This window comes from Stigmatopora nigra, chromosome 11 (genome assembly GCF_051989575.1).
Source record: "Stigmatopora nigra isolate UIUO_SnigA chromosome 11, RoL_Snig_1.1, whole genome shotgun sequence".
Classification (NCBI taxonomy): Eukaryota; Metazoa; Chordata; class Actinopteri; order Syngnathiformes; family Syngnathidae; genus Stigmatopora; species Stigmatopora nigra.
The window spans coordinates 6,124,818-6,146,760 of record NC_135518.1 but is presented as its reverse complement, the minus strand read 5'-3'; the positions used below and the strand labels follow the sequence as shown (position 1 = coordinate 6,146,760).

Below are 21,943 nucleotides of genomic sequence, written 5' to 3'. Positions count from 1 at the left end.
AACACAATGTTAAACTGGGTGGAAAAAACAACAGGGCCTACAGGTGTTTGCATATGCACTGCCATTGGTTAATTTGGGTTTATCATATGTACATTCCAAGCTACACATACTACAACTTTTAGGTGGTAAAAACAAATACTCCTGGAAACTTGACAAATAAGACAATGTTCCAAATATGTTATGATCAAAACTGTTTCCTCTGGATCCTTAATGGTTTTACAGTCACAATGATAAACATATCAGTTCATAGTAGTGCGTATATGTACAGTCGTTTTCACTGCTGTACATTTGATTATAGCACCCCCATCAGGCAAGTTAGTGTACAAATTAAAGTGTTCAAATAGTATTTTAAATTCTCAGCAAATCAAGAATTCAGATTCAAGATAATCAAAGGGTTGTACTTGCTATTTATTCATTCTATTTATGAGCATCCTTCCCAAGCTTAGCAGTTCAAATAGATTGCATAATGTGAATGATTATCTGTCTATATAATGTGTTTTAGGATGGTGTGAGAAAACAAGATTAACTAAAAAGTACATCTAATATCTGTTTATTTTATGGATATGGACTATATTTTTCTAGCTAAAAGATGAGCATGCAATAATAACAACACGTGACAAATCCATGTATCATGAACATGGGGACTTTCAATGCTAGAAAATAAGGGATGGAATATATTACATGGTGGAACATATTTTATAATACACAACAACCATTCTTGAAGCCCTTCTCTGAATCATCCTGTAAAATCTTGGCGGATGCCCTTGTACTCCTACTTTGGAGAGTAACTACCAGATGGTTGCTGCTATGGCAACAGGGCCTCAATTCATTCTAGGAATCAGTGCAGTTAGAATCTTCAATATTATAAAATGATGCGAAAGAATTTCAGGTTGCTTTATGATCTTTGTCATGAGCCAGATGTGCAAGCAATTATAAAGATTATCCATTAAAGATCATGGGATTAAAGGCTACTCTTTGTGTTGAAAGCTTCTTTCTTTCTGGGCTGTAGCCCTGCAATATAGTTGCTTCCTTTGTGAAATCTAAAGCCTTGCCTTGAAGGGACTTCAGATGCTCGGTGCCAAGTTAATTTTACCCGCGATAAAAGGGATTCATGAACCTTTCAACCAACTGATAAATTTAGAAGTGAAATGCCCTTGACTTTTTTCAATTACAAAATAAAGTCAATTAACCTCTAATACAATCTTGTGTGTTTTTAAGAACACTAAACACAATTGTTCCATAAATCCGGGCTTGTGTCCTCATGAGGGTCATGGGTGAGATTTAACCTATTGTGGGTACCTTAAAAAAAGAAGGTTCAACACACACATGCACAAAAAAATTGTGAAGGCTACAAAGTTCATGAAAAGTTTGTCAACTTTTAAGTAAGACGTTATTATACCAGGTTATATTTTACAATATACTTGTGCAAATTGTGCTCTATGAAAAGAGATGACTGTTTACAGCAAGTGTTTGATTCATGGATTGTCCAATTCATTTCCAAGGAATTGAATTAATACCTTCCTGGTGATCCTTCTAGTCCCTCTGTATTTCTAAAATTTGCTTATATACGTGAAAGTATTGTAGCAACTCTCCTCTAACACAATTTGAAATAGAAGTCAAATCAATATCAAACAAAAGCACAATGCAGTACTGCTATTTATCCACAAGGAGATGCTGAATCTCCGTTACAGGAAATTGTATAGACGAGGCCTCAGAAAGCATCATTTTATCTGAAAAGGATAGGCTTCGGCACCCCTCCCATCCTAATGAGGATAAGCGGTTCAGAAGATGAATTAATATATTTACTGTACTATCTTGGGAATAACATGACACATTAACCAAGGAAATTAGCAATAATGTTTGATTGGTAATGGTTTAGGAATTAGTATTACTATTGTTGATGTAGCAGAGCGTTAAATGCCAGTATTTATTTTGAAAGAAGCACTGGTTGTTCCGTTTGGTCATTTCCGGTCATCGTTCAAAATTAAAAGTCACATGTGTGTTTTGTTATTAATGACCCAGTCTTGACACTACGAGAGAACATGTCCGCAAAGGGTGAAGTTAATCTTACTGGTGTTAAACAAAATCATGGCGTGTGGCTCGTTAAGGTTTGTTCAACTGCAAATGATATTAAAACAATGATCTTAAACTGTACTTCACAAGCAGGACTCTCATCAGCGTCCAAATAGTCAATTTTCTGTGTCAGTCAATGTAACTGGGCTAGATCTCGTGCAGATTTATTTTAAAATGGTCAAAACTGCCATGTGAGTATAAAATATAATGAATTAAATGTATTTTTTGTGCATCTTGTTATATGATCTCCAGGTTCCCAAATATTTAGCCCAACAGTGGGACAAAGCAACAGATGGAGAGGTTGGAAAGATTACCATTGGAAAGTATGTACTGCATCATAGTTAATACTATAATACAATTCAAATACAAATTGTTTCATTTTGATTTATTTAAATTTTAGTTTGTTTTATTCTTAATTGGCTCTTGACCATGTGTCCTTCATCACCCTAACAGGAAGCAAGGCAAAAGTCAGGTGAGGCATGATTCTATAGGCACTGGTCAATGCCAGCCAATGAGTTAAAATTAAATATGCACTTGTTATAGCTTAGCCTAGCTGTTTATTTAACTTTTCTTTAATAAAACATAACCACAAATACAGTGTAGCCACGGGTGGCCTGGTGGATAAGTGGCTAGTGCGTTGGCCTCACTGTGGGGGACCTGGGTTCAAATCCAGGTCGGTCCACCTGTGTGGAGTTTGCATGTTCTCCCGGGCCTATGTGGGTTTTCCCTCTGGTACTCTGGTTTCTTCCCACATTCCAAATACATGCATGGTAGGCTGTTTGGACAATCTAAATTGCCCCTAGGTATGTGTGTGTGTGTGCGTTGTTTGTCTCCCCCCACCTCTGGCCCGAAGTCAACTGGGATAGGCTCCAGCACCCCCGCAACCCAGAAAATGAGATTTGAGACTATGTAGCCAGTAAAATTGATTTGACAGTGTCTGTTGTAAACCCTCATCTATGCGGTGTACCAAAATAGCATTTCCTTTGACTTACAGCTGATTTTTTTCATGCTTGTATCATTCATTATCTCACTATTTTGTTATTATTTTGGACAGGTTTGTTTCAGCCTGAATGAAGATCTTACAACAATCCATGCTGCACAGGAAAATGAGTCACCTCTGAAGGTCCCCAGAGAGCATCCCTTCACCATGAACTCACTGGGCGGTCAGAACTTGGCTGTTTTTAGCCATGCTGAGAAAGGTAAAATTTGAGCTTTTTTGTTGACTCTAAAATCACTATTTTGAAAATGTTTACTTCATTCACTTTTTTTTCTCTTTGGACTGGGGGTTATATAATTCATATGAATTCTTATATATGCTTAATCAAATATTTTCCTATAATACTTTTGTTTACATTCTGAGAAATTGAGTTGCTATTATTCAACCGATAATGCATTGATAAATCCATTTGAAAAGTCTTCAAATTTACCCGTGAAGCTTTTTTACTTGTGTTTTATTTTCTTAATTTCCTACTCAAATGCAAGTTATTAAATTTGCCACTAAGTCAATTCGTCCCATTGACTCGGATGTGGATGAAGGTAAGATAATCATTCTACAATTTGATCAGTCTGATGTAAATTTCTTTCTTCTACATATTTCTGCATTACTCACAAAAACATACCTCTAAACTGCATAAAATTTAAATCAAGCCCTTGCTAGAAGATTTGTGCTTTCACCGCCCTCATGCTCTTTAAATGCACCCACTCTTCCATTGTACATTAATACCACCTACATGTGATAATGGATCTCTGTTTCTATTTTGCATTTTTTTTCAGCACATAATTTTAATATAGGACATTTTATTAATAAACGCATTGTGAAAAATGGGGGCAATATTTAATTCTATCAAAGACATTCCATCTTACATTCGTGCAAAATCGTCCTTCTGTTAGCTTGCTTAAACTGTTTATAAATTTTATCAGCAGCACCCATGTCCAGTTCAGATTGCAACATAAGTATATTAAGATGTTTTTTTACCCACCCACGCACAAAACCACAACTTGTATTTGGCCTGTTTGCCTTTTAATACACATAAATGCCAATCTGGCAAGTGTTATTTTCCAGGCTGTCATCGCCATGACAACAACTTGATGTGGATGAACAAGGGAGACACTACATTTAAGGCTAATAATTATGTCATAACCAGGCATCAATGCTGGATCATTAAATATTTAGTCGTAGCGTTTGGCCTTTGAGTGGTTTTGAGGCTACACTGTACATTTGTACATCAGCAGGTTAAGAACTATGTGGGGACTCAAATGCTGACTTAGTACTTTGCAGGCATTCATCCCGAAGCCATAAGAATGAAAATCTTGCCCCTTTATTCCTAACTAATGCCTGATTACAAAAAAAAGCTAAAAATATTGAGTCAACCGAACGTCTGTCCGCAGTAATCCCCACATTTCACACTGCACTCCACCGCCCATGTAATGTAAGTGTTCAGTCAGGCAACAATGGTGAAATGTTGCTAGTGGCAACCATCAGTGACGGATAAATACATGAATGGCGACTTGGCTTTTGTACTTCTCAGATCGGCTAAATTGAACTTCTCTGTTTCTTTCTCTTTGTTCTGTTTTGGCAAGGAGCAGGTATTGATCAAGAAGTTGCTAAGCAACAGGCTTAAATGCCACAGAAGTGAGCAGTGAACAGAAAATGATGTATTACAATGATTTATTACTCTAGGCTATAATGGTCTTAAACTGTTATCAAGTAATTGGGCAACACTTTGAAACATTTATCCTGTTTGTTTGATTGGCTTTCAGCGTGATGTTTTTCATATTTACTATGTTTTAGGAAGCATATTATTTTTCATTATCATAAATCTATGTACTTAGAGTGAAGCATAGCAGTGGCAACATTGTGCTTCAGTTTAAACTGAGCCAGTTGAGTAAATGGAAGGAGTTTGGTTTACATTTTCTTGGACTTCAATGTTAAATTTAATGTTTTTAAAATCTATTTTTGTTTGTTTTATATGATTTTAAAAGGGCATAGTTCGAATTGATGAGTAAATGCTGATTATTAATAAATATAGCATGACATCCAGCCTTTGTCAATGCACATTACATCCTTTGGAGATGTTTGTGTAAGAGGACCAGTGCAATACTAACCTATGGATAGTATATTTCAGTCTCTGACTATCAGTAGTTCTTTTATGTATTTAATGCTTTATGCTCAAGGCCATCACGATAACCACACGACATCAGCTCTTTTTCCACTATAGCAAGAAGTCAGGGTCATAAGGTGTTATGCACAGTTGCAATGTTCCACTCTGTTTTGTGACAGTATTGGATTTCAACCTACTGGCATACGATTGAATTTTTAAAATGATGACTTAAAATGTATGATACTTTAGATATTTTAATAGGCTAACACACTAGTGTGCGCCCACAATGGAGTCCTGTGACATGAAAACACAAAAAAAAAAACAGTAGTGTGGAATTGTTCCCTATTAGATATTTAGAACTCTTTTCGTGCTATTGTTTTTTGTTATTAACATTTCCTACTAAATATCTGTAGAACTCTATATTATGCATAACTACTATAAAAACAAACTGTTTGTCCTCAGCAGCATACATAGACTTTTGGATTCATTAGTTTTGCTTTATTACTGTAATGTATACTCACTTTCATACTAGATTTGGGTTAATTTATTGCAACAGAGGCATAACAGTAAATGATGATTTGTTCTGATATTGCAAGTTAATATTCCCGCAAAGCCAAGTTATTTTTTCCCCATCTCAGGGTGACAGTGACAATTGCTTTATACAAAAGGCGGGCAGGTTTTGAGTTTCTGGTGTTTATTTGCAAATAGACCTTCGAGACTATACTGTAAGTCGGATGCTGGCAAATATTGCATTAACATCCCCAATATTCCTCCGGTGTGCAGGCTAGAGACAACCATTTATTATCCCCTCTTACTAATTTAAAATTCAGTAGCTGAGACTGATGTTGCAGTTTTCAAAGAGAAATGCGTCTTTGCTAGTGCAGAGAAAAGACTCAAAAACGAGATGTTGCTCATTTTTACTTAAAATTCTTGAAACATTTGACTGGGGACTCGGATATACAGTATTCATTTCAAAATATTAGCCAGTCAGTATTTACCATGCATTTTTTTATTTGATATCAGGAAGAGAGAGGCTTGAGCAGAAGGATAATAATGTTGAGTAGGCAAATTGTTCTCTTTACAAAAGCTTCTCTCGACCTTGACCTGCTTCCCCACCATTAGTCTACTCATCTGATTTTCAGTGGAGAGTTTCTGTCTTCCATTAGTCGTTGATAATTTGAACCAGGCCTGATTCGGATTGACAATACTCAAACCTTTTCAATGGAGCTTTTGAGACTGCAACAGACTATATGAATCATTTCGAATACTGTGCTTTGTTCATGGAAGACAGCTGTTATTAGTTAGTCATCGTTCAGACAAAAAATATGGTTAAGCTTTTTTGTTCATGACAGAAAAAAGGATGAATCCAAAGGTAAAATTAATGCAAGAAAAATTGGGCCTATTATTTGAAGTAGGTAGTTTTGCTTTAGCCTTAAAATTCTTGAGTTTACAGTTTTTTGCACCCATCATACATTCAATGGGTGGATCATTCACTAATTATTTACATTGTGTAATGGGACATAGTCGATTCAACATGTGGTTGTATTGAGACTTAATATAGTTGCGTCATGAGCATTGTATCCCCTTCAGCTCGTTGTCGTGGTGACGGAGAACTTGCCATTGTTGGTGTTTATCCACGGCAAGATTGGTAGGAATGTAAGAATATGGAGGGAGGAGTATTTCTAGTGCTCTGGCGGTTTGTTTCTGTGGACTCAAATTTTATTAGATCCCAAATTGAATTTTCTGTTTTTGTTCGAACTGCAGAGTGATAACAAGCATAATGCAGATGCATATCTTGCCATTAGGAAATGGGCATAAATTGTCCATGCTTCCTGACGGTTTGATTTGATTACCAATGACACATCCTTCTTTGTGCGTCATACTTTAAAGTGGAATGTCTTTGGCCTCACTTTTTCAGTTTCATTACCTTGTCCTAGTTGCTTTTGCCTTGGCTTTGTTTCTGAACCTGTTGGATAAGAATCTCAGGTATGTTTGTCATTTACCAGCTGGGAGTCGTACATGACTGAGGCCTGATGACAAGGAGGGGGTGTATTTGAGAGCGTAATGATGGAAATGTAGGAACTGAGTTTGTCTAGCAACAGGTGAAAAAAAATCAATTAGATCATTTATCTCTTTTCTTGGCACTTCATCAGATAAAGTATGAATCACGCACACTGGAAATTAATAAGTAGAGCAGTAACCAATATTAAAAATACATGCACTTCAATTACAGTTATAATGGAGATGAATATTTAGTCCCAATAATACTATTAGGAGCGGCTGTGAAGTAAATGTTTATACTATATTGAAATTATAATTTGCAAATGATAACAGCATTGACTCAGTTATGCTATAATGAAATTATATTTTGCAAATGATAACAGCAATAACAAATTCTGTGTAACAATGTGCTTGGGTAAGCCTCACTAATAGTAATTGAAAACATTATAGTGAATTCTACTCTTCTCAAATATTGTGTAATTTTACTGGTATGGCTTTATTACTATACATGGAATATTGGAGTAATTAGTGTGGGCACTGTTCATGTTAATAGTATACTATAGTGACTTGCAGTTGGATAAGTAGTGTTTCTGCTACAGGGGAAAGTGTATTGCCCCAAATTTCTGAATACAAGCTCCTCCCCCAATAATACAAAAATGTCCAATTGCAAACAAGGATTTCTGCATTTTATTCATAAAATATTCAACGTCATGATTGATGTACAGACTACACAGAGGCTCACAGCACAAACACATTTATTTCGTCCACATATGTATCATGCTCAATTAACAGCCCTTACTACAGACACAGTTGTTCGCACAAAACTCATTTTAATGCTCTGAAAGGAGAGACAGATGCTGGTTCTGATTAGGATGTCAAGCTATTTGAGCATATTGAGCTATTAAAGTACACACATTGTATTGTAACACACACACGCTGTTGTAAAAATTGAATGGCACAATGGTGCATGTCTTGATTAGTTTTGAAGACTACAGCTATTGCAAAAGCAGTAAACGTGTAGTGAAAACATTGGTAAAGCCATCTTTTGTTGAGTCCCTCATTTTTTCCCCTCATTATTTTATGTTACATGGGGCACAGTACTGTTGCACTAATCTAATGCTTTTTAATATAGTCAAATTGGCCTAGATCAACTAAATACAAGAACACTGGCAGTGTAAAGATTTATACAAAAATAGCATCCCAGAAGATAATTGCCCTCTAATTATTCCTGGCAGACGAAATCCTTTGCCCGTAAGCCTAAGATCTGTGGGATGAGTTTGAAATATATAAGCACTACATGAAAGCACTCTCTGTTTGCCTTTTTTCTTTTTCCAACAATGACGAATCACAGCTCAACACGTTTTACAGCACCTTCAAGCCAAAATTAAATGTTAGAGGGGTGGGTAAGGATTCAGGCACTGCTTTTCCCCCCCTTCTTGGCGTCATGCCTCTTCCTTCCATCTCCATGCAGCCTACTTGACAAAGGTAAGGATTCAGGCACTGCTTTTTTTCTTCTTTTGCTTCTTGGCATCATGCCTCTTGCTTCCGTCTCCCGGTGGCCTATTTGACAAAATGCAGGGCTTCAGCAGCCACAACGGAGCCTTTGCTGCTATCAAGGCTGGTGACCAGCCTGAAGCCGGATCTCAAGGCTAGCATCACTGTCTCTAGTTTCAGGCAGTCAAGTGTGCACAAGAACGTGCTGTCCTCCTTGAGCACGAGCCGTGAGCCTGGCTCCGACTTGATGAAATGTCTGAACTGGATCACATTGGACGAGACTTCAAACTCTTCCGGAAATCCATCCAGACGACTCTTGGAAATCTGTACCAGTCGGCTTTTGACCTTCTCGATGAAGGTGGAATCGCTGCAATACACCTTTAGGCCTTGTGACCTCTCGTGGCTATCGGTTACCTCTAAAAACGCAGGCTCCCGCTGGGCTGCCCTCTGACTTTCCCACTCAGCCACGGCTTCTACAAGTTCAATCAGTCGGTAAAAATCGGCCTCCCTTCGGAGAAGCCCAGCCTCTCTGAAGTCGTCAGGCAACTGAAGCTCTCCAGTTCGAAGGTAGTTGAGAACATGCCGGAAAACTGGACCATCTCTGTCAATGAATGGGTTTCCCATGGAATCCATGTGCTGAACAGGTTTCTTACCATTGGCCAACTCTTCCAGAAAGCTACCCTGGTGCTTTGCCAGGGTGGTTCGGTGAGCAGTATACAGGAAGCCCCCAACGTTGATTGTTATGGTGCCTGATGTGGGCTTCTTGAAGCTCTTGCTGGGTTGCAGCAGGTCTGGATTGATGTGTTTCAGTTCACTTTCCATTCTTCTGAGATTCCATTCCATTCTCTGATACACTCTCCAGCTTCGACCCAGCCTCCTCAGAGCTGGCGTGTAAGCATGTGTGCGAGCAGCTCTAATCAAATGCGAGGAAACAAGTCTGATGCTCTCAAATGTCTTTGGCTCTTGCGCAGAAAGCCTGTAGAGAGTATGTTAAAAGTGTTTAATAGTGGGAGGGTGAGTCCTGTCTGGTTGATGCGCTCCAGTGGACTGATTCTCTGGAAAGAAAAATAATCTCTATACTCGTGTCCCTCCTCCTTTTCTCTCTTTCTCCCTCTCGCTCTTTCCCTCTCCCTCCCCATGACATTCAGCGAGGGGGGGAATACAGGAGTCAATAGTCTGAACTCCACAGTCTGTTTTTCATCCCTAAAAGCTCCAGAACTAAGCATTTGTATTTAGCACACACATATATATATATACATTAATATGCATTCACCAAATGAAACACTGAGTTAATATATGAAGGCTTAGAAATGTGTTTTTTCCCTTTTTGTTATGCTACTTTATTCACTGTCAATTGCAAAGCAAGTGTTTTTGTTCATTTTTCGTTCTAAAACCAGAATTTTCTTATTATCGTCATGTTATTTGTTGTGATTATGTGTTTTAGAGGGAGGAATGAACATAATTTGAATTTGGGAGGATGAAAAATAACATCAGGTTTACCTTTTGACTGCAGAGTTTGAGCTTTAAATCATTTTGTGCCATAGATGGATAGCAACAGACTTCCCATCCATTTCGCTGGTAGAAGCTTGCGGCAATTGATCTCTGTCAGACCTCTCAGTTAAAATGGATTGGGCATTGGTCAATGTCAATGGTAGCCAATAAGTTAAGGTACATTGATAACAGCGATTTATTATGCAGCCACTCTTAAAATGGGAACTGAGGTTATCCTAGGTAGTGTTTTTGCTTGTTTCCAAATCATTGCTTTTAAACTTAAATAGCGAGTGTGACATAATCAAGCAAAGTGACAGGCGACATACTAATGGTAATCAGTATTCAAACGGAAGACTGATTTTGGCAGGAGGAAATATTTTTTGTCTACCATACAGAAGGAAATATGGATTTTTTTTTAGGTCTTGTCAGCCCATTAATTTTACAAAGGCAAAAAAAATGAATGCCTGCTGAGCACAACTCTTTGCTTTCAGAAATAAAACAGGTCAAGGGTGCCTTGTTGATGGGGTTGTGGTGGTGATGTGTTCAGGTCCATCTCCAAAGAAATGGAATGTTGAATGTCTGCTCGTCAATGCGGCTATATCTGTGGTGGTTTTCCAATCGTAAGCAATTAGTAGACTCATCACCAACAACATTCAATCAGAATTACTAACAAGCCAAATGTATCCGAGAGGGCTGTGGTTCGACTTGTTTTCTGTCTCTTGTTCATTAAGTTGGTCAGTCAAGGATGCTCGTTATGTGCAAAATATGAATGTCAGGCAGTGCTTTACAAAGCTTTTAGAACTGAATGAATTTAATTTTCCAAAAAAATGCTGCAAAAAGGATTTTTCTTACCTCTTAAAGGTGGTGAATAATTCATTGAGCAGTAAGAGCTTGCGGTGAAACATGGAGTCCCTGACTGCTGATAAGCTGGCATGGAAGTCACTTAAAATAGGGTCTTCTGCCTATACGCCCAGCACTTTCTATCTTGGCTATATTGCAAAATATTGTTTTTTTTTCTCTTTGATAGATTTTAATGTACCACTGGTGGACATTACATACATTCTTTGGTAAAAAAACTAATCAAAGACATCACTTGGCAAAATACAATGAAACTGTGATCAACGACTATGTTGTCTATTCCCAGCTGCGTTGTACTTGAATATATCGGAAAAGGAACTTTACCGTAATTAAGTTAGTCCTTTTCCCCCCCTGAATTACTAACTGTTTTTTGTGTTGTAAATGTAAGTCAAGCACAACTGTGAACACCTACATTAATACGCATAGAAATTAATGGAATCCTTGCATTTCCTTAATGAGGCAGCCCCTGGGCCACACAGATGACCTCTAATAGGAAAGTATATTTGGCGAGCCAATCAGTAAAGTACACGCACATGCCTGACACATGTACACGCACACACATAATGTGCCTTCTGTTGTCATGATAACATGCTACAATTTATCACTAGTGTGTGTGTGTGTGTGTGTGTGTGTGTGTTACAAAAAGACCACCTGCATCGCATTTATGTAACCTTTTAGGTCCTTTATAAAATTCATATTGTTTTTGCAGTTTTTAACTTTTTCTGCCCGGGGTGTACATAGGTTTGTGCTGCCAGAGCTGTCACTAAAAAGCAACAAAGAATGAATGGATTCATAAATTTGGATTCCAGAAAGTCCAGAATAAACTGGAACTGAGCATATTATTTAAAGCAAATCTATTCTGGTAGATTGCACATACAATTCTTAACATCACCTAAAGCATAGGATAATATTTAAAAAAAAAAAGTCACCACAGCACATAATATATGGCGCAGAAGTTATCCATTTTTGTTAATATTGCATTGATTAGATTAGGGTTGTCTTTTAAAATTTTCGTTTATAAAACTAACTACACTTATAGCATTATTTTAAACTCTAATGAGACTGCTTGGTGATAATGGCTGAAAGGCTTTTTGGCAATTATCAGAAGATCTTTATCATGTGTGTTTCACAGATCAACCTGTATGTACACGATAGATGAGGGGAGTGAGGGTAGAGTAGAAACTGGTGGTAGATGTTTGCTTGGTGGGCGGCCTGCTGTTTGTTGTGTGAAACATTAGGAAGGTCAGAGCTGCAAGCATAGGGCCTTGAAACAGATGGAGGTACGAGTTGAGTGTGAGGGGGCGGACCGATAACCTTCTCTCCCTCGCATTTGTCTCTCTTCTATTACCGTCTTCATTCTTCTCATTCCCTATTCAACTATCTCTTACTGTAAATACTCTGGTTTTATCACTCCTTGGTGGTCGTTAGTCTTTGAATATCACATTTACTACCAGATATTAACCCCTATTTTTTTTTAAAATCTTTTAGAACATGAAGAGTATTAAATTGGCATGGAATATTTGAAAAGGCTCATAGTGGGTTAATTTGTCTTTTCATTGGAAGTGATTGGCTTTATTTTTAAAACTTTATAATGTCAGTTGATTTCATCTGCCATCAAGTCAAAAACTTTGTGAAAGAATGTATTATTTGCAACAAATGGATGAACATACATGCTTAATGCGCAGGCTTTATTTTTTAGATTATAGTTATGTGCTGAATTGCTTTTGTTTTAAATTTCTCAAACTTTTTGTTTCACTTGCTCTACTATTGTAGATCCAAATAGTACATATAAATAGGCTGCTTATTCATTTGCATGTAATGCAATGGCTACAATCTACACACCCCTTCCATTATTATTATTATTATTATTATTACTAATAATTTAATTATCCCGACACTGAAAAAATCAACTTAACTGAAATTTTGCCCCGATGCAGGAAACCATTCATTTTAGTACCCCAAAAATTACTGTTCAAAATCATTTTTTTTCTTTTTTGACAAAAGTACAATTTCGAAATGTATCTAGTTTCATATTTAGATTTTTATTATGTTAGAATTGATTTTTTTAATGTCAGAGGTACTATACCACCATACTAAGTTTCTGTTAGTCTTGACCGAAGATGGTTATTAGTAGAGACTTTTGTAGTGAAGCCTACAGGCTGGAGTCTTTGATAAATCTCAAGAGTTTCTGCCCCTCACAAAGCCTCACTGTGAATCTCTACCAAACATTTTCCTATTCGTTAAATCTGGTTTATCTATAGGTTTGTTTTTGTTAACTTTTATTTTATTGTTGCTGTGTTTCATTTAATGATTTGCCCTAATTGCCTGCCTTCATCAAAGCATGCAAAAAAAAATGGAAGCAATCCTTCTTTGACTTTTAAGTGCTAATGGTCTCGTTATTCAAAACACACCACTGACTGTAATTTGATTCAACTTCATGTGACATGAACTTGGACAGCATGTGGCGGTTGCTATGGTGACTACAGCTTTTTCACCTGCACTAAATGATTCAAGCTTGTTTTTGATCAAATGACACTGCTTGCTCGTTACAATCATCTTTCATTCAGCAAATATGTACTCATTGAAAGTGTCACTGCACATATGTACAGATGCTGCTCATTATGCACTGAATCACTAAAAATGCCAGCTATAGCCTTTTTTTTTTTTTTTTTTAGCCATTACAGTTTGTGCCTAAGTGGAGATAGAGAAGTCCAGGTGGTACTAAGATACATTTACAAGTATTTTATTTGGGACTTTATATAGTTTTGTAGAATTATGTGTATAGAATTCCTTAGTGTGACTTTGAGCTTGCCAATGTGCATTTTCTTCAAATCAATCAGGGTCAATATATATAGTAACAAAAAAAAATTAAGACAATAGAAATATCCTTTCCCACTGAAGAATACTTGCAGACAGCCACATTGTCGAAATTGTCTTGCCCGTGGGAGGTCTGTGTTAACCATCTGTTTTATTGATTGGACTTTCATTGTTGTTGTACATCTTCACCTTTTCCACTTGAATAATGAAGATCAGAAGCTTTTGTTGTGAGATCAATAGTTTTACTCATTTTACACAAGCCTCCATACATTACTACTTATATTTGTTTGCTCACCAAAAATAATAATGCTACGGGTTCATGTTTCTCTGTAATCTAATATTTAAATTAGTTATCCCTTGTCCTCGATTAAATGGTAATTTCTTTAAAAATACATTGTGATTTAAAAAGAGAATATTCTAATTGATTCCCTTTCTTTCACTTCTCACTAAAAAACACAAAAAAATAAAAAAATGAAGAAATTAGAAGAAATAGTACGCTAGAAAAAAATACTTGCCATTTCCCCGTCTAAAAATATTTACTGTGAAAAAAATGAAGAGAATATTAGCTATTTCCTTTTTTTAAAATAGAATATTCCACAATATGAAAATATAAATGATTTTTTTCATGTATATTTGACATTGCCAGTCACGGATGCAAAAAGAGCAATTTTGGGGATTCGTAACAGTTGACATGTTCCAACTGGGGGATCCTGCTGTGTCACATTCGTCACACACAGACTGTCGTCACTTTGAGAAAACACGTCATCTTTCACACTTCTTTCTTTGCTTGGTTTGCCCACACATTTGGGATGCAGAGATAAGGTGACGTTGGCTGGTATCCCTGCTCGTTCGCACATCAGAGAATTCCGTCTCCTCCGCGGGTCATCTGGACCTCATGTGGCCCTTTTTGAGCATCTCACTCAAATGAGGAGTGTAAAATGTAGCAGCTTCTTACAAATAGTGCCTATCCATATCAACAGTGACTAATAACTAACAGAAGAGCATACAAATCAACAAGTTGTCATTGCAACAAGATACAATGGAGATTTATATAAGCAGAATTGAATTAAATAAGGCGTATTTAGATAGCAATGGAAGCAGATTGTTGTTGTCCTTTTGGAGGTGGTGCTAAAACCCACAAACAGCTGTGCTCTATTTTCTGAAAGAGATCATTTAGGATTGACAAGATGTTCCATAATTGGTGTTCTGGAGTCAAGAGGCAGCTGGATCTGTATGCTCAGTTTCCTCACACTATATTTACCTTGAAAGCGTACCTGTTGACGATCAGAAGAATAACTTTCATTTTGGGATTTTGACAATTGCCCTCAAATAAAAACATGTAAGGTGCACTGAATATTGAAATGTATCCAAAGATTTTAATGTTAGTGTAATCAGAATCTATCCAGACTCGCATTAATAAGGAAGCCAATGAGTTGGAAACTGCATTTTTATTAATGTACTTAGGTTACACTATTATTACTCCATTCAATTTAATAATTATTCTCTTTTCATCATTGCTATGTGCAAGTATTAATTGCATCATCCTATTTTGTAAGGCCACCTACATCTATGCAGCACTCAAGTGCGCACACTTTTACAGTTGCCTTATTGCGGCAGAGCAATTATTTTTTTTGCAGTGAATAGACTTGGAGACTGAAAGCAATCCAAGTCAGTGGAATCAGCAAAAAAAAAAAAACACACATTAGTGTAAATTTGGGAAGTTCATAAACACATTATTAGATTAGATTAGAACTTTATTTCATCTTGTATTCTGGAAATGTCTTGGTTGCAGTCGCAAGACACATACAAGACATTGTAGACCTAGTTACAAAACTGGAGCCACACAAAGGAAGTCCACAAGGCGGGAGGGGGGACCTTCTGCAGACTGAGGTTACTGCACAGTCCATCAGTAGTCTGAATGTTTTAAATTTATGGTAAAATGCAAAGGCACTGCGATCGTAATGTAAATGATAAAGAGCTAGCTGACCATGTGCACCATTTTCTCAGATGAAATCAGCCTGGAGGGAATGGTGGTACACAGAGCCGAATGCAGACCTGTTGTTAGTGACAACTACATGAAGCTGAAGAAGTAAGTTCACAGTTAAATGTTGACAGACCACACATGAATTGGTGAAAAATAGGCATTGAACCTTGTGGGGATAAATAGTTGGGAAAATGATTGAATTCTAAGACCATTTCTGTCCTCCATTCGTCAATAGTTAAACTGACAATTGGCAGAATTGCTGATGGAAATAGTTCTTTTGAGATGGTGGGGAGGAGATGTGGTCTAATGTGTTCAAATTCCTTGCCAATCATTTGGTTTGGATGCGTGTTGAATACAGATGGCCACATTTTAGCACACAGTGATCTCTTCACCAAATGTTCCTTCGTTTTGGCAAGTCAGAAACAAGTCATGATTGTGGGGCTACTTTGTAAAGTAGATCATAGGAATTCAAGGCGTACCAAATAATTGTTTTATTCTTGTCAAAGATATATACACGTATGCTTCCATCAAAATCTGTTCACTTAGATCCAATCGTTTCCAACAGACCCATTGGCCAATCCCTTTCCAATGGTTCACTCACTAAAGCTTTCCCATTCAGAACCATTGATTAATCTGAAGTGTTTGCCTGTAAATTGATATATGAATTGATTTATTTATTCAGTTTTTATTCATTTATCTATTTATTATTTTATTTTTTCCTTTTACCTTCCAAAGAAGTCAGACATTGATAGATTCTGAGAGAAACATCTTGATATTACAAGAATAAAATCCAAATATAATGAATATTAGATCATGTATTGTACTGTTGCAAATTCATATCTTAATTCATTTTGATGTTTTTTTTACGCTACGTGGACCAGAGGTTGTGATGGTCTTTTCAGAGGTTGTGATGATCTTTTTACATGATATAATTTTTTAGAAAATTGATGTGCACATCATAAGTGGACACCATGTCCTTGTAGTCCAAAATTTTACATTGTAGTCTTTGACAACCAAAAACTATATTTTTTGGCGACATTAGGTCAGTTTAAATAACTTTTGACAGTCCTTTTCCATGTCGCTGAGTAAAGAAGGAAAGCGCTTGGAACAGCAAAATAACACAATTTGCTCCTCAAGCAAATAAAAAATCGACCTGTAACCTAATGCAATCATTTGTGAGAGTCATATAAAACCACTATAAAAGTAATTGATAGTTTTTCTTTCCAAACATACTGCATTCTTTTTTAAAACTAGTTCTTATTTCCAAACTACTTTTCTTTTCTAAAAAGCTTTCACTTGCCAAACACTCTGTCTTTTTTACTTTTGACCTGATTTGTGTCTTGTGTTTAAACATCTCCATACATGTTACAGAGTACAAATGAAAGAGTCCATGAAGATTCAGCGTTTGTCCCAGCAATTGGAGAAAGCCATCACCACCGTCTTCAAACCCGTGGCTAACCACAACTTCAACGTGAGAGCTCCAATTCTCCCCCGCCTGTCAAATGTCAAGCGTTCAATCGCCTCATCGCGACACGAGTACTGACTTCCCACATGTTTGCCAGGTGGAATATGAGAAAAAGAAGAAATCCGAAGGGAAGATGGTGAGAGCTGAGCGACAGGTGGTGTTGGACATGCTCTTCTCTGCCTTTGAGAAACATCAGTATTACAACATAAAGGACCTGGTGGACATCACCAAGCAACCTGTGGTGAGCAGAACACTCAAGCATTAACGGCATTGACGGGAAAGAACAATAACAACAACACACCTGCCCACATTTCACCTTGCTTTGTTACATTTGCACCCATCGCCCACAGCATGACGTCTGTTCTTGTTCACACGATCTGCTGTGGTTACAATTTGGACCTGTTCTTTCTCTCGCTTTCTATTTCTCTGTCTCCATTGCTCACACACACAGAGACACACACACAGAGCACATGTATGGGTTTCATCGTCAAAGTGGAATTGTTCCAGTGTGCTGAGAACACCGTGTAGGTGCTGATGAGACCTTGAGGTCCTGTGCTCCCTCTGATTGCATCTGATTGCGTAACCAGCACTCGAGTGGGAGACAAATGGTGCAACACACCCCACGCCACCGTTCCAAAGCACTTGGCTAGCACTCCAATTAACCAAAATGAAGTAACCGAAATGCTCATTGTCAAAAGTCTTGGTGAACGTCAAGAGCGCGGGCGCATCTCGCCAAGCACCACAGTGCCATCTAGTGTCCAGTAGAAAGTTTATGGCAACTTGGGCGTATTGAGATATTTTAGGTGGGTGGATTTTTTTTGTATGAATCAGTGGCGTCACTAGGCCTATTAAAAGGGATCTTACTCCCCCCAGTATAAGGTTTTTTTTCTTAAAAACAACATAGTATAGTAAGGTGTTTCCTTAAAAAGACTGTACAGGAAGGCTCTTTTCTTAAAGTCAAAAAGTCCATGTATAATATGGCTTTCAAAAACATGTCAAATAAGGCATTTATCTGTTAAAAAAACAGATATAGTATGGCTTTAAAAAAAATAAAATAAAAAGTCCATGTATGCCAAAGGTTTTATTTGTTCGAATAGAAGTTATTGTCATTGTATATCGTACAACGAGATAGGAGTTTCCTCTTGTTCAGTGCACACATCAAAATTTTGACTGATTGACTGTCAACAACTCTGATAGAAGTTCAATAGGGCGAAACTGGACAAATCATACATTATCATATTATACATTATCGATCATACATTCCTTCTCCATTGTGATTCTTCAGACGTACCTGAAAGAGATCATGCGAGAAATTGGGACATACCAAAGCAAAGGTGCTCACAAAAGCATGTGGGAGCTGAAAGAGGAGTACAGACACTACCAGTCAGCCGAGGAGGAAGGAGAACAGATGCAGGTTGCCTGAACTCCACAAAGTTCCTCTTTGCACGTCAGTGTGATGTCACTCAGGTCTCCTAAGACATAACTCTTATTGTTTTTCTTTTCAATGAAAGCCTAAAATTCACATTCACTCTTGCTGTGGCTTATTTTCATTGTCGTTATGGCAACCCCTTTACAAATTCCTAGCATTGTATACAATACAATTAAGCATTTCTATTCAATTTCTAAAGCATTACTCACAATAATTGTCAGTTATTGTTTATTTTATAAGTAGCAATAACATCAAATTTCAATTAGATTGGTTGAATGGTTTAAAGAAATCCCCTATTCACTCAATATTAAATAATAGTCATTAAATCACCATTTCACCTAATGTTAAAATCTATCAATTGCATGCTCATTGATTGAACAGGAAACATTTTTAACTGTCCATCTGATCTTTATCAATTTTGGTGATGACAAAGTAAGTGTGGCCAATTACTGGTGTAGTGGTTCACTCACCTGACTGCTGGGAAACATTTTCCCTGAGTTGTTTCTATGTCTTTGTGGTCAAGACCTTCAAATGACGACAAAGGAAAGTGCAGCCAAATTGTGGCTGTGAAGTTGCGTAAAACAATAACAAGTGCATTTCAAAGGACATACATATTTCCTATTGGCTCTATGACAAATCCGCAGCCAAACAGTGACACTTAGTGACACCTATGATGGTGGTGACACTGATGATTGTAATATGGATTGAAGGTCCCTATGACATTTAACTGTGACACGGATTGAAAGATTATATGCAAGGATACGTGACATACAAATTCTCTACGACAAAGAACAACCTGTCAATAATCATAATGATGTCTTTAACATGTCTCAGTGACTGTTGTACCTTTTTCATGACATCAATGCTGAAACTTAATAAAAGCGCGACTTGAGACTTGGAAGAGAGAGAAAGTCCGCGGAGCCGAGCGCGACATGGAGTCGCGCCTCCGACCTTTCCCAGCCGGTGGTCGCTTTAAAATATGACACAGTCTCATGCCTCGTTTTTCCTTTGTGCACGGTTGGTAAGTATGGGGATCGGTAACTAAAGACCCAACAGTGACGCAGTGGTTAACTCAACCGTCTTTCGCCTGGGTGGCTTTGATTCAAATCCCGGCTGGGACATATTTTCACTTATAGTTGTTTCTGTGTACTTCTTGTCAAGACACTCAAATGACTACTAGAAATGTACCTGCTCGGTGGCGCAGAGGTTAGATCACTGGTCTCCCGTGTGGGAGACCTGGGTTCGCTTCCCGGTTCACAAACTTTTTCACTTAGTTTGTTTCTGTGGACTTCTTCTAGAAATACTCAAATGATTACTTTAACTGGGTAGTCACTTGGTTGGCGCCGAGGTTAGATCACGGACTTCCGTGTGGGAGACCTGGGTTCGCTTCCCGGTTCGGACACTTTTTCCACTTAGTTGTTTCTGTGGACTTCTTCTGTAAATACTCAAATGATTACACAGAAACTGTAATCGCTTGGTTAGCGCAGAGGTTAGATCACCGGTCTCCCGGCTGGGAGACCTGTGTTCGATTCCTGGTCGAGACACTTTTTCACTTAGTTGTTTCTGTGGACTTACTCTCAAAAAACTCAAATGATTACAGAGAAAAGTGTAGTCACTTGGTTGGCGCAGAGGTTAGATCACGGACTTCCGTGTGAGAGACCTGGGTTCGCTTCCCGGTTCGGACACTTTTTCCACTTAGTTGTTTCTGTGGACTTCTTCTGTAAATACTCAAATGATTACACAGAAACTGTAGTCGCTTGGTTGGCGCAGAGGTTAGATCACCGGTCTCCCGTCTGGGAGACCTGGGTTCGATTCCTGGTCGAGACACTTTTTCACTTAGTTGTTTCTGTGGACTTCCTCTCAAAAAACTCAAATGATTACAAAGAAAAGTGTAGTCACTTGGTTGGCGCAGAGGTTAGATCACTGGACTCCCGTGTGGGAGACCTGGGTTCGATTCTCGCTGCCGTCGTTTGGCTGAAAATACTTGGAAAGAAGGAATGGTCAATGGAATAAGGAGATGAGAAAAAAAAAAAGGAAAAATCTTTTTAATTTATATTAAACACTTAGTCATACTTTTCAGCAAAAGGTTATATTCCGAACTGCCTTCGGCAGTTCGGAAGACAGTTGAAGGACCTGTCTGTGCGAAAGGCGTTCTCGGGTCGGCCTTCGGCCGACCCTCGACCGCTTGCTTGGTCAGTGAACCGCCGACACCGGGAAGCGAACTCACGTTCTCTCGGTGCAAAGGCGAGTGTGCAACCCACTACACCAACTCGTGCCCCACTTATACATAGGTGTTGAAACGTTTTATCCAAGGAAATTGGGTGAAACACTTAGTCATTTTTTGGACAAAATGCTTCATCCACTACTGAAGACTTATACACTTAAACACTTAGGAAGTAGTACTTATTCTTTTAACTGAATAATATTGGGAAAATCTTTGCTGGCACTGGGAATTGAACCCAGGACCACACCGGTGGCAGACTGATGACTTAGCCACTGGGCCACCAACCTGTAAGAGAAAGCAGTAGTACTTATAGTTTTATCCAATGAAATTGGGTGAAACACTTAGTTAGTTTTTGGACAAAATGCTTCATCCACAACTGAAGACTTATTCAGTTAAACAATTAGCCATTAGAACTTATTCTTTTAACTGAATAATATTTGGAAAATCTTTGCCTGCACAGGGATTTGAACCCAGGACTACAGATGTGGGAAACTGATGACTTATCCACTGGGCCACCACCCAGTGACAGTATCAGTAGTGCTTGTACTCTTATCCCTTTCATTTACCTGGAAATAGTGGGAAAACATTATGCATGCATTAGGATTTGAACCAAGGTTCACAGAAGTGGGAGACTGATGACTTACCCATTGGGCCACCACTCTACAAGGCTGGGCAGTAGTACTTGCTCTTTTGTCTCGTTTCACTCCCAAATCATACTTAGTTGACTGGTTAAAGTTAAAACAGCACAATGCAACTCATGTTGAAACACTCGTATCAAGCGTATGTAGTATATCATTACGGAATGCAGGATTACGTCACAGTTCAACTTTGTTGGAGACCTAATTTTCACTTCAAGTTTTCCACACCTGAGTGTGTAAGGTCAAGTCATAAACCTTTAACGGCAAGTGACTATTTCAGGACATAACAACTGGTTTCCATGTGTATACTAATTACCATGTGGTATTGTTAATAAAATGTCAAGTCAATCATTATCACTTGGATTTGC

The 21,943-nt window shown here is 37.9% G+C and overlaps 2 protein-coding genes and 1 long non-coding RNA gene across 3 annotated transcripts; 1 reads left to right on the top strand and 2 right to left on the bottom strand.

The window, feature by feature from the left end:
• Window positions 1-1,835: 1,835 nt before the first annotated feature.
• On the top strand, window positions 1,836-19,696 carry LOC144204474 (general transcription factor IIF subunit 2-like). The gene is made up of 8 exons (XM_077728488.1): window positions 1,836-2,108; window positions 2,326-2,396; window positions 2,527-2,545; window positions 3,128-3,272; window positions 15,843-15,924; window positions 17,191-17,290; window positions 17,382-17,525; window positions 18,570-19,696. The coding sequence occupies exons 1-8, from the start codon at window positions 2,043-2,045 to the stop codon at window positions 18,705-18,707; spliced, it is 765 nt and encodes a 254-aa protein (XP_077584614.1). The 5' UTR covers window positions 1,836-2,042; the 3' UTR covers window positions 18,708-19,696.
• Window positions 7,840-9,733, bottom strand: kctd4 (potassium channel tetramerization domain containing 4). Its single transcript, XM_077728487.1, has one exon. It carries the CDS (start codon window positions 9,510-9,512, stop codon window positions 8,736-8,738), a length of 777 nt encoding a protein of 258 aa, XP_077584613.1. The 5' UTR covers window positions 9,513-9,733; the 3' UTR covers window positions 7,840-8,735.
• Window positions 18,347-20,164, bottom strand: LOC144204475 (uncharacterized). The gene is made up of 2 exons (XR_013327897.1): window positions 19,184-20,164; window positions 18,347-18,756 (listed from the first exon to the last, which is right to left on the bottom strand). It is a non-coding gene; the product is annotated as an uncharacterized LOC144204475 (long non-coding RNA).
• Window positions 20,165-21,943: the final 1,779 nt, after the last annotated feature.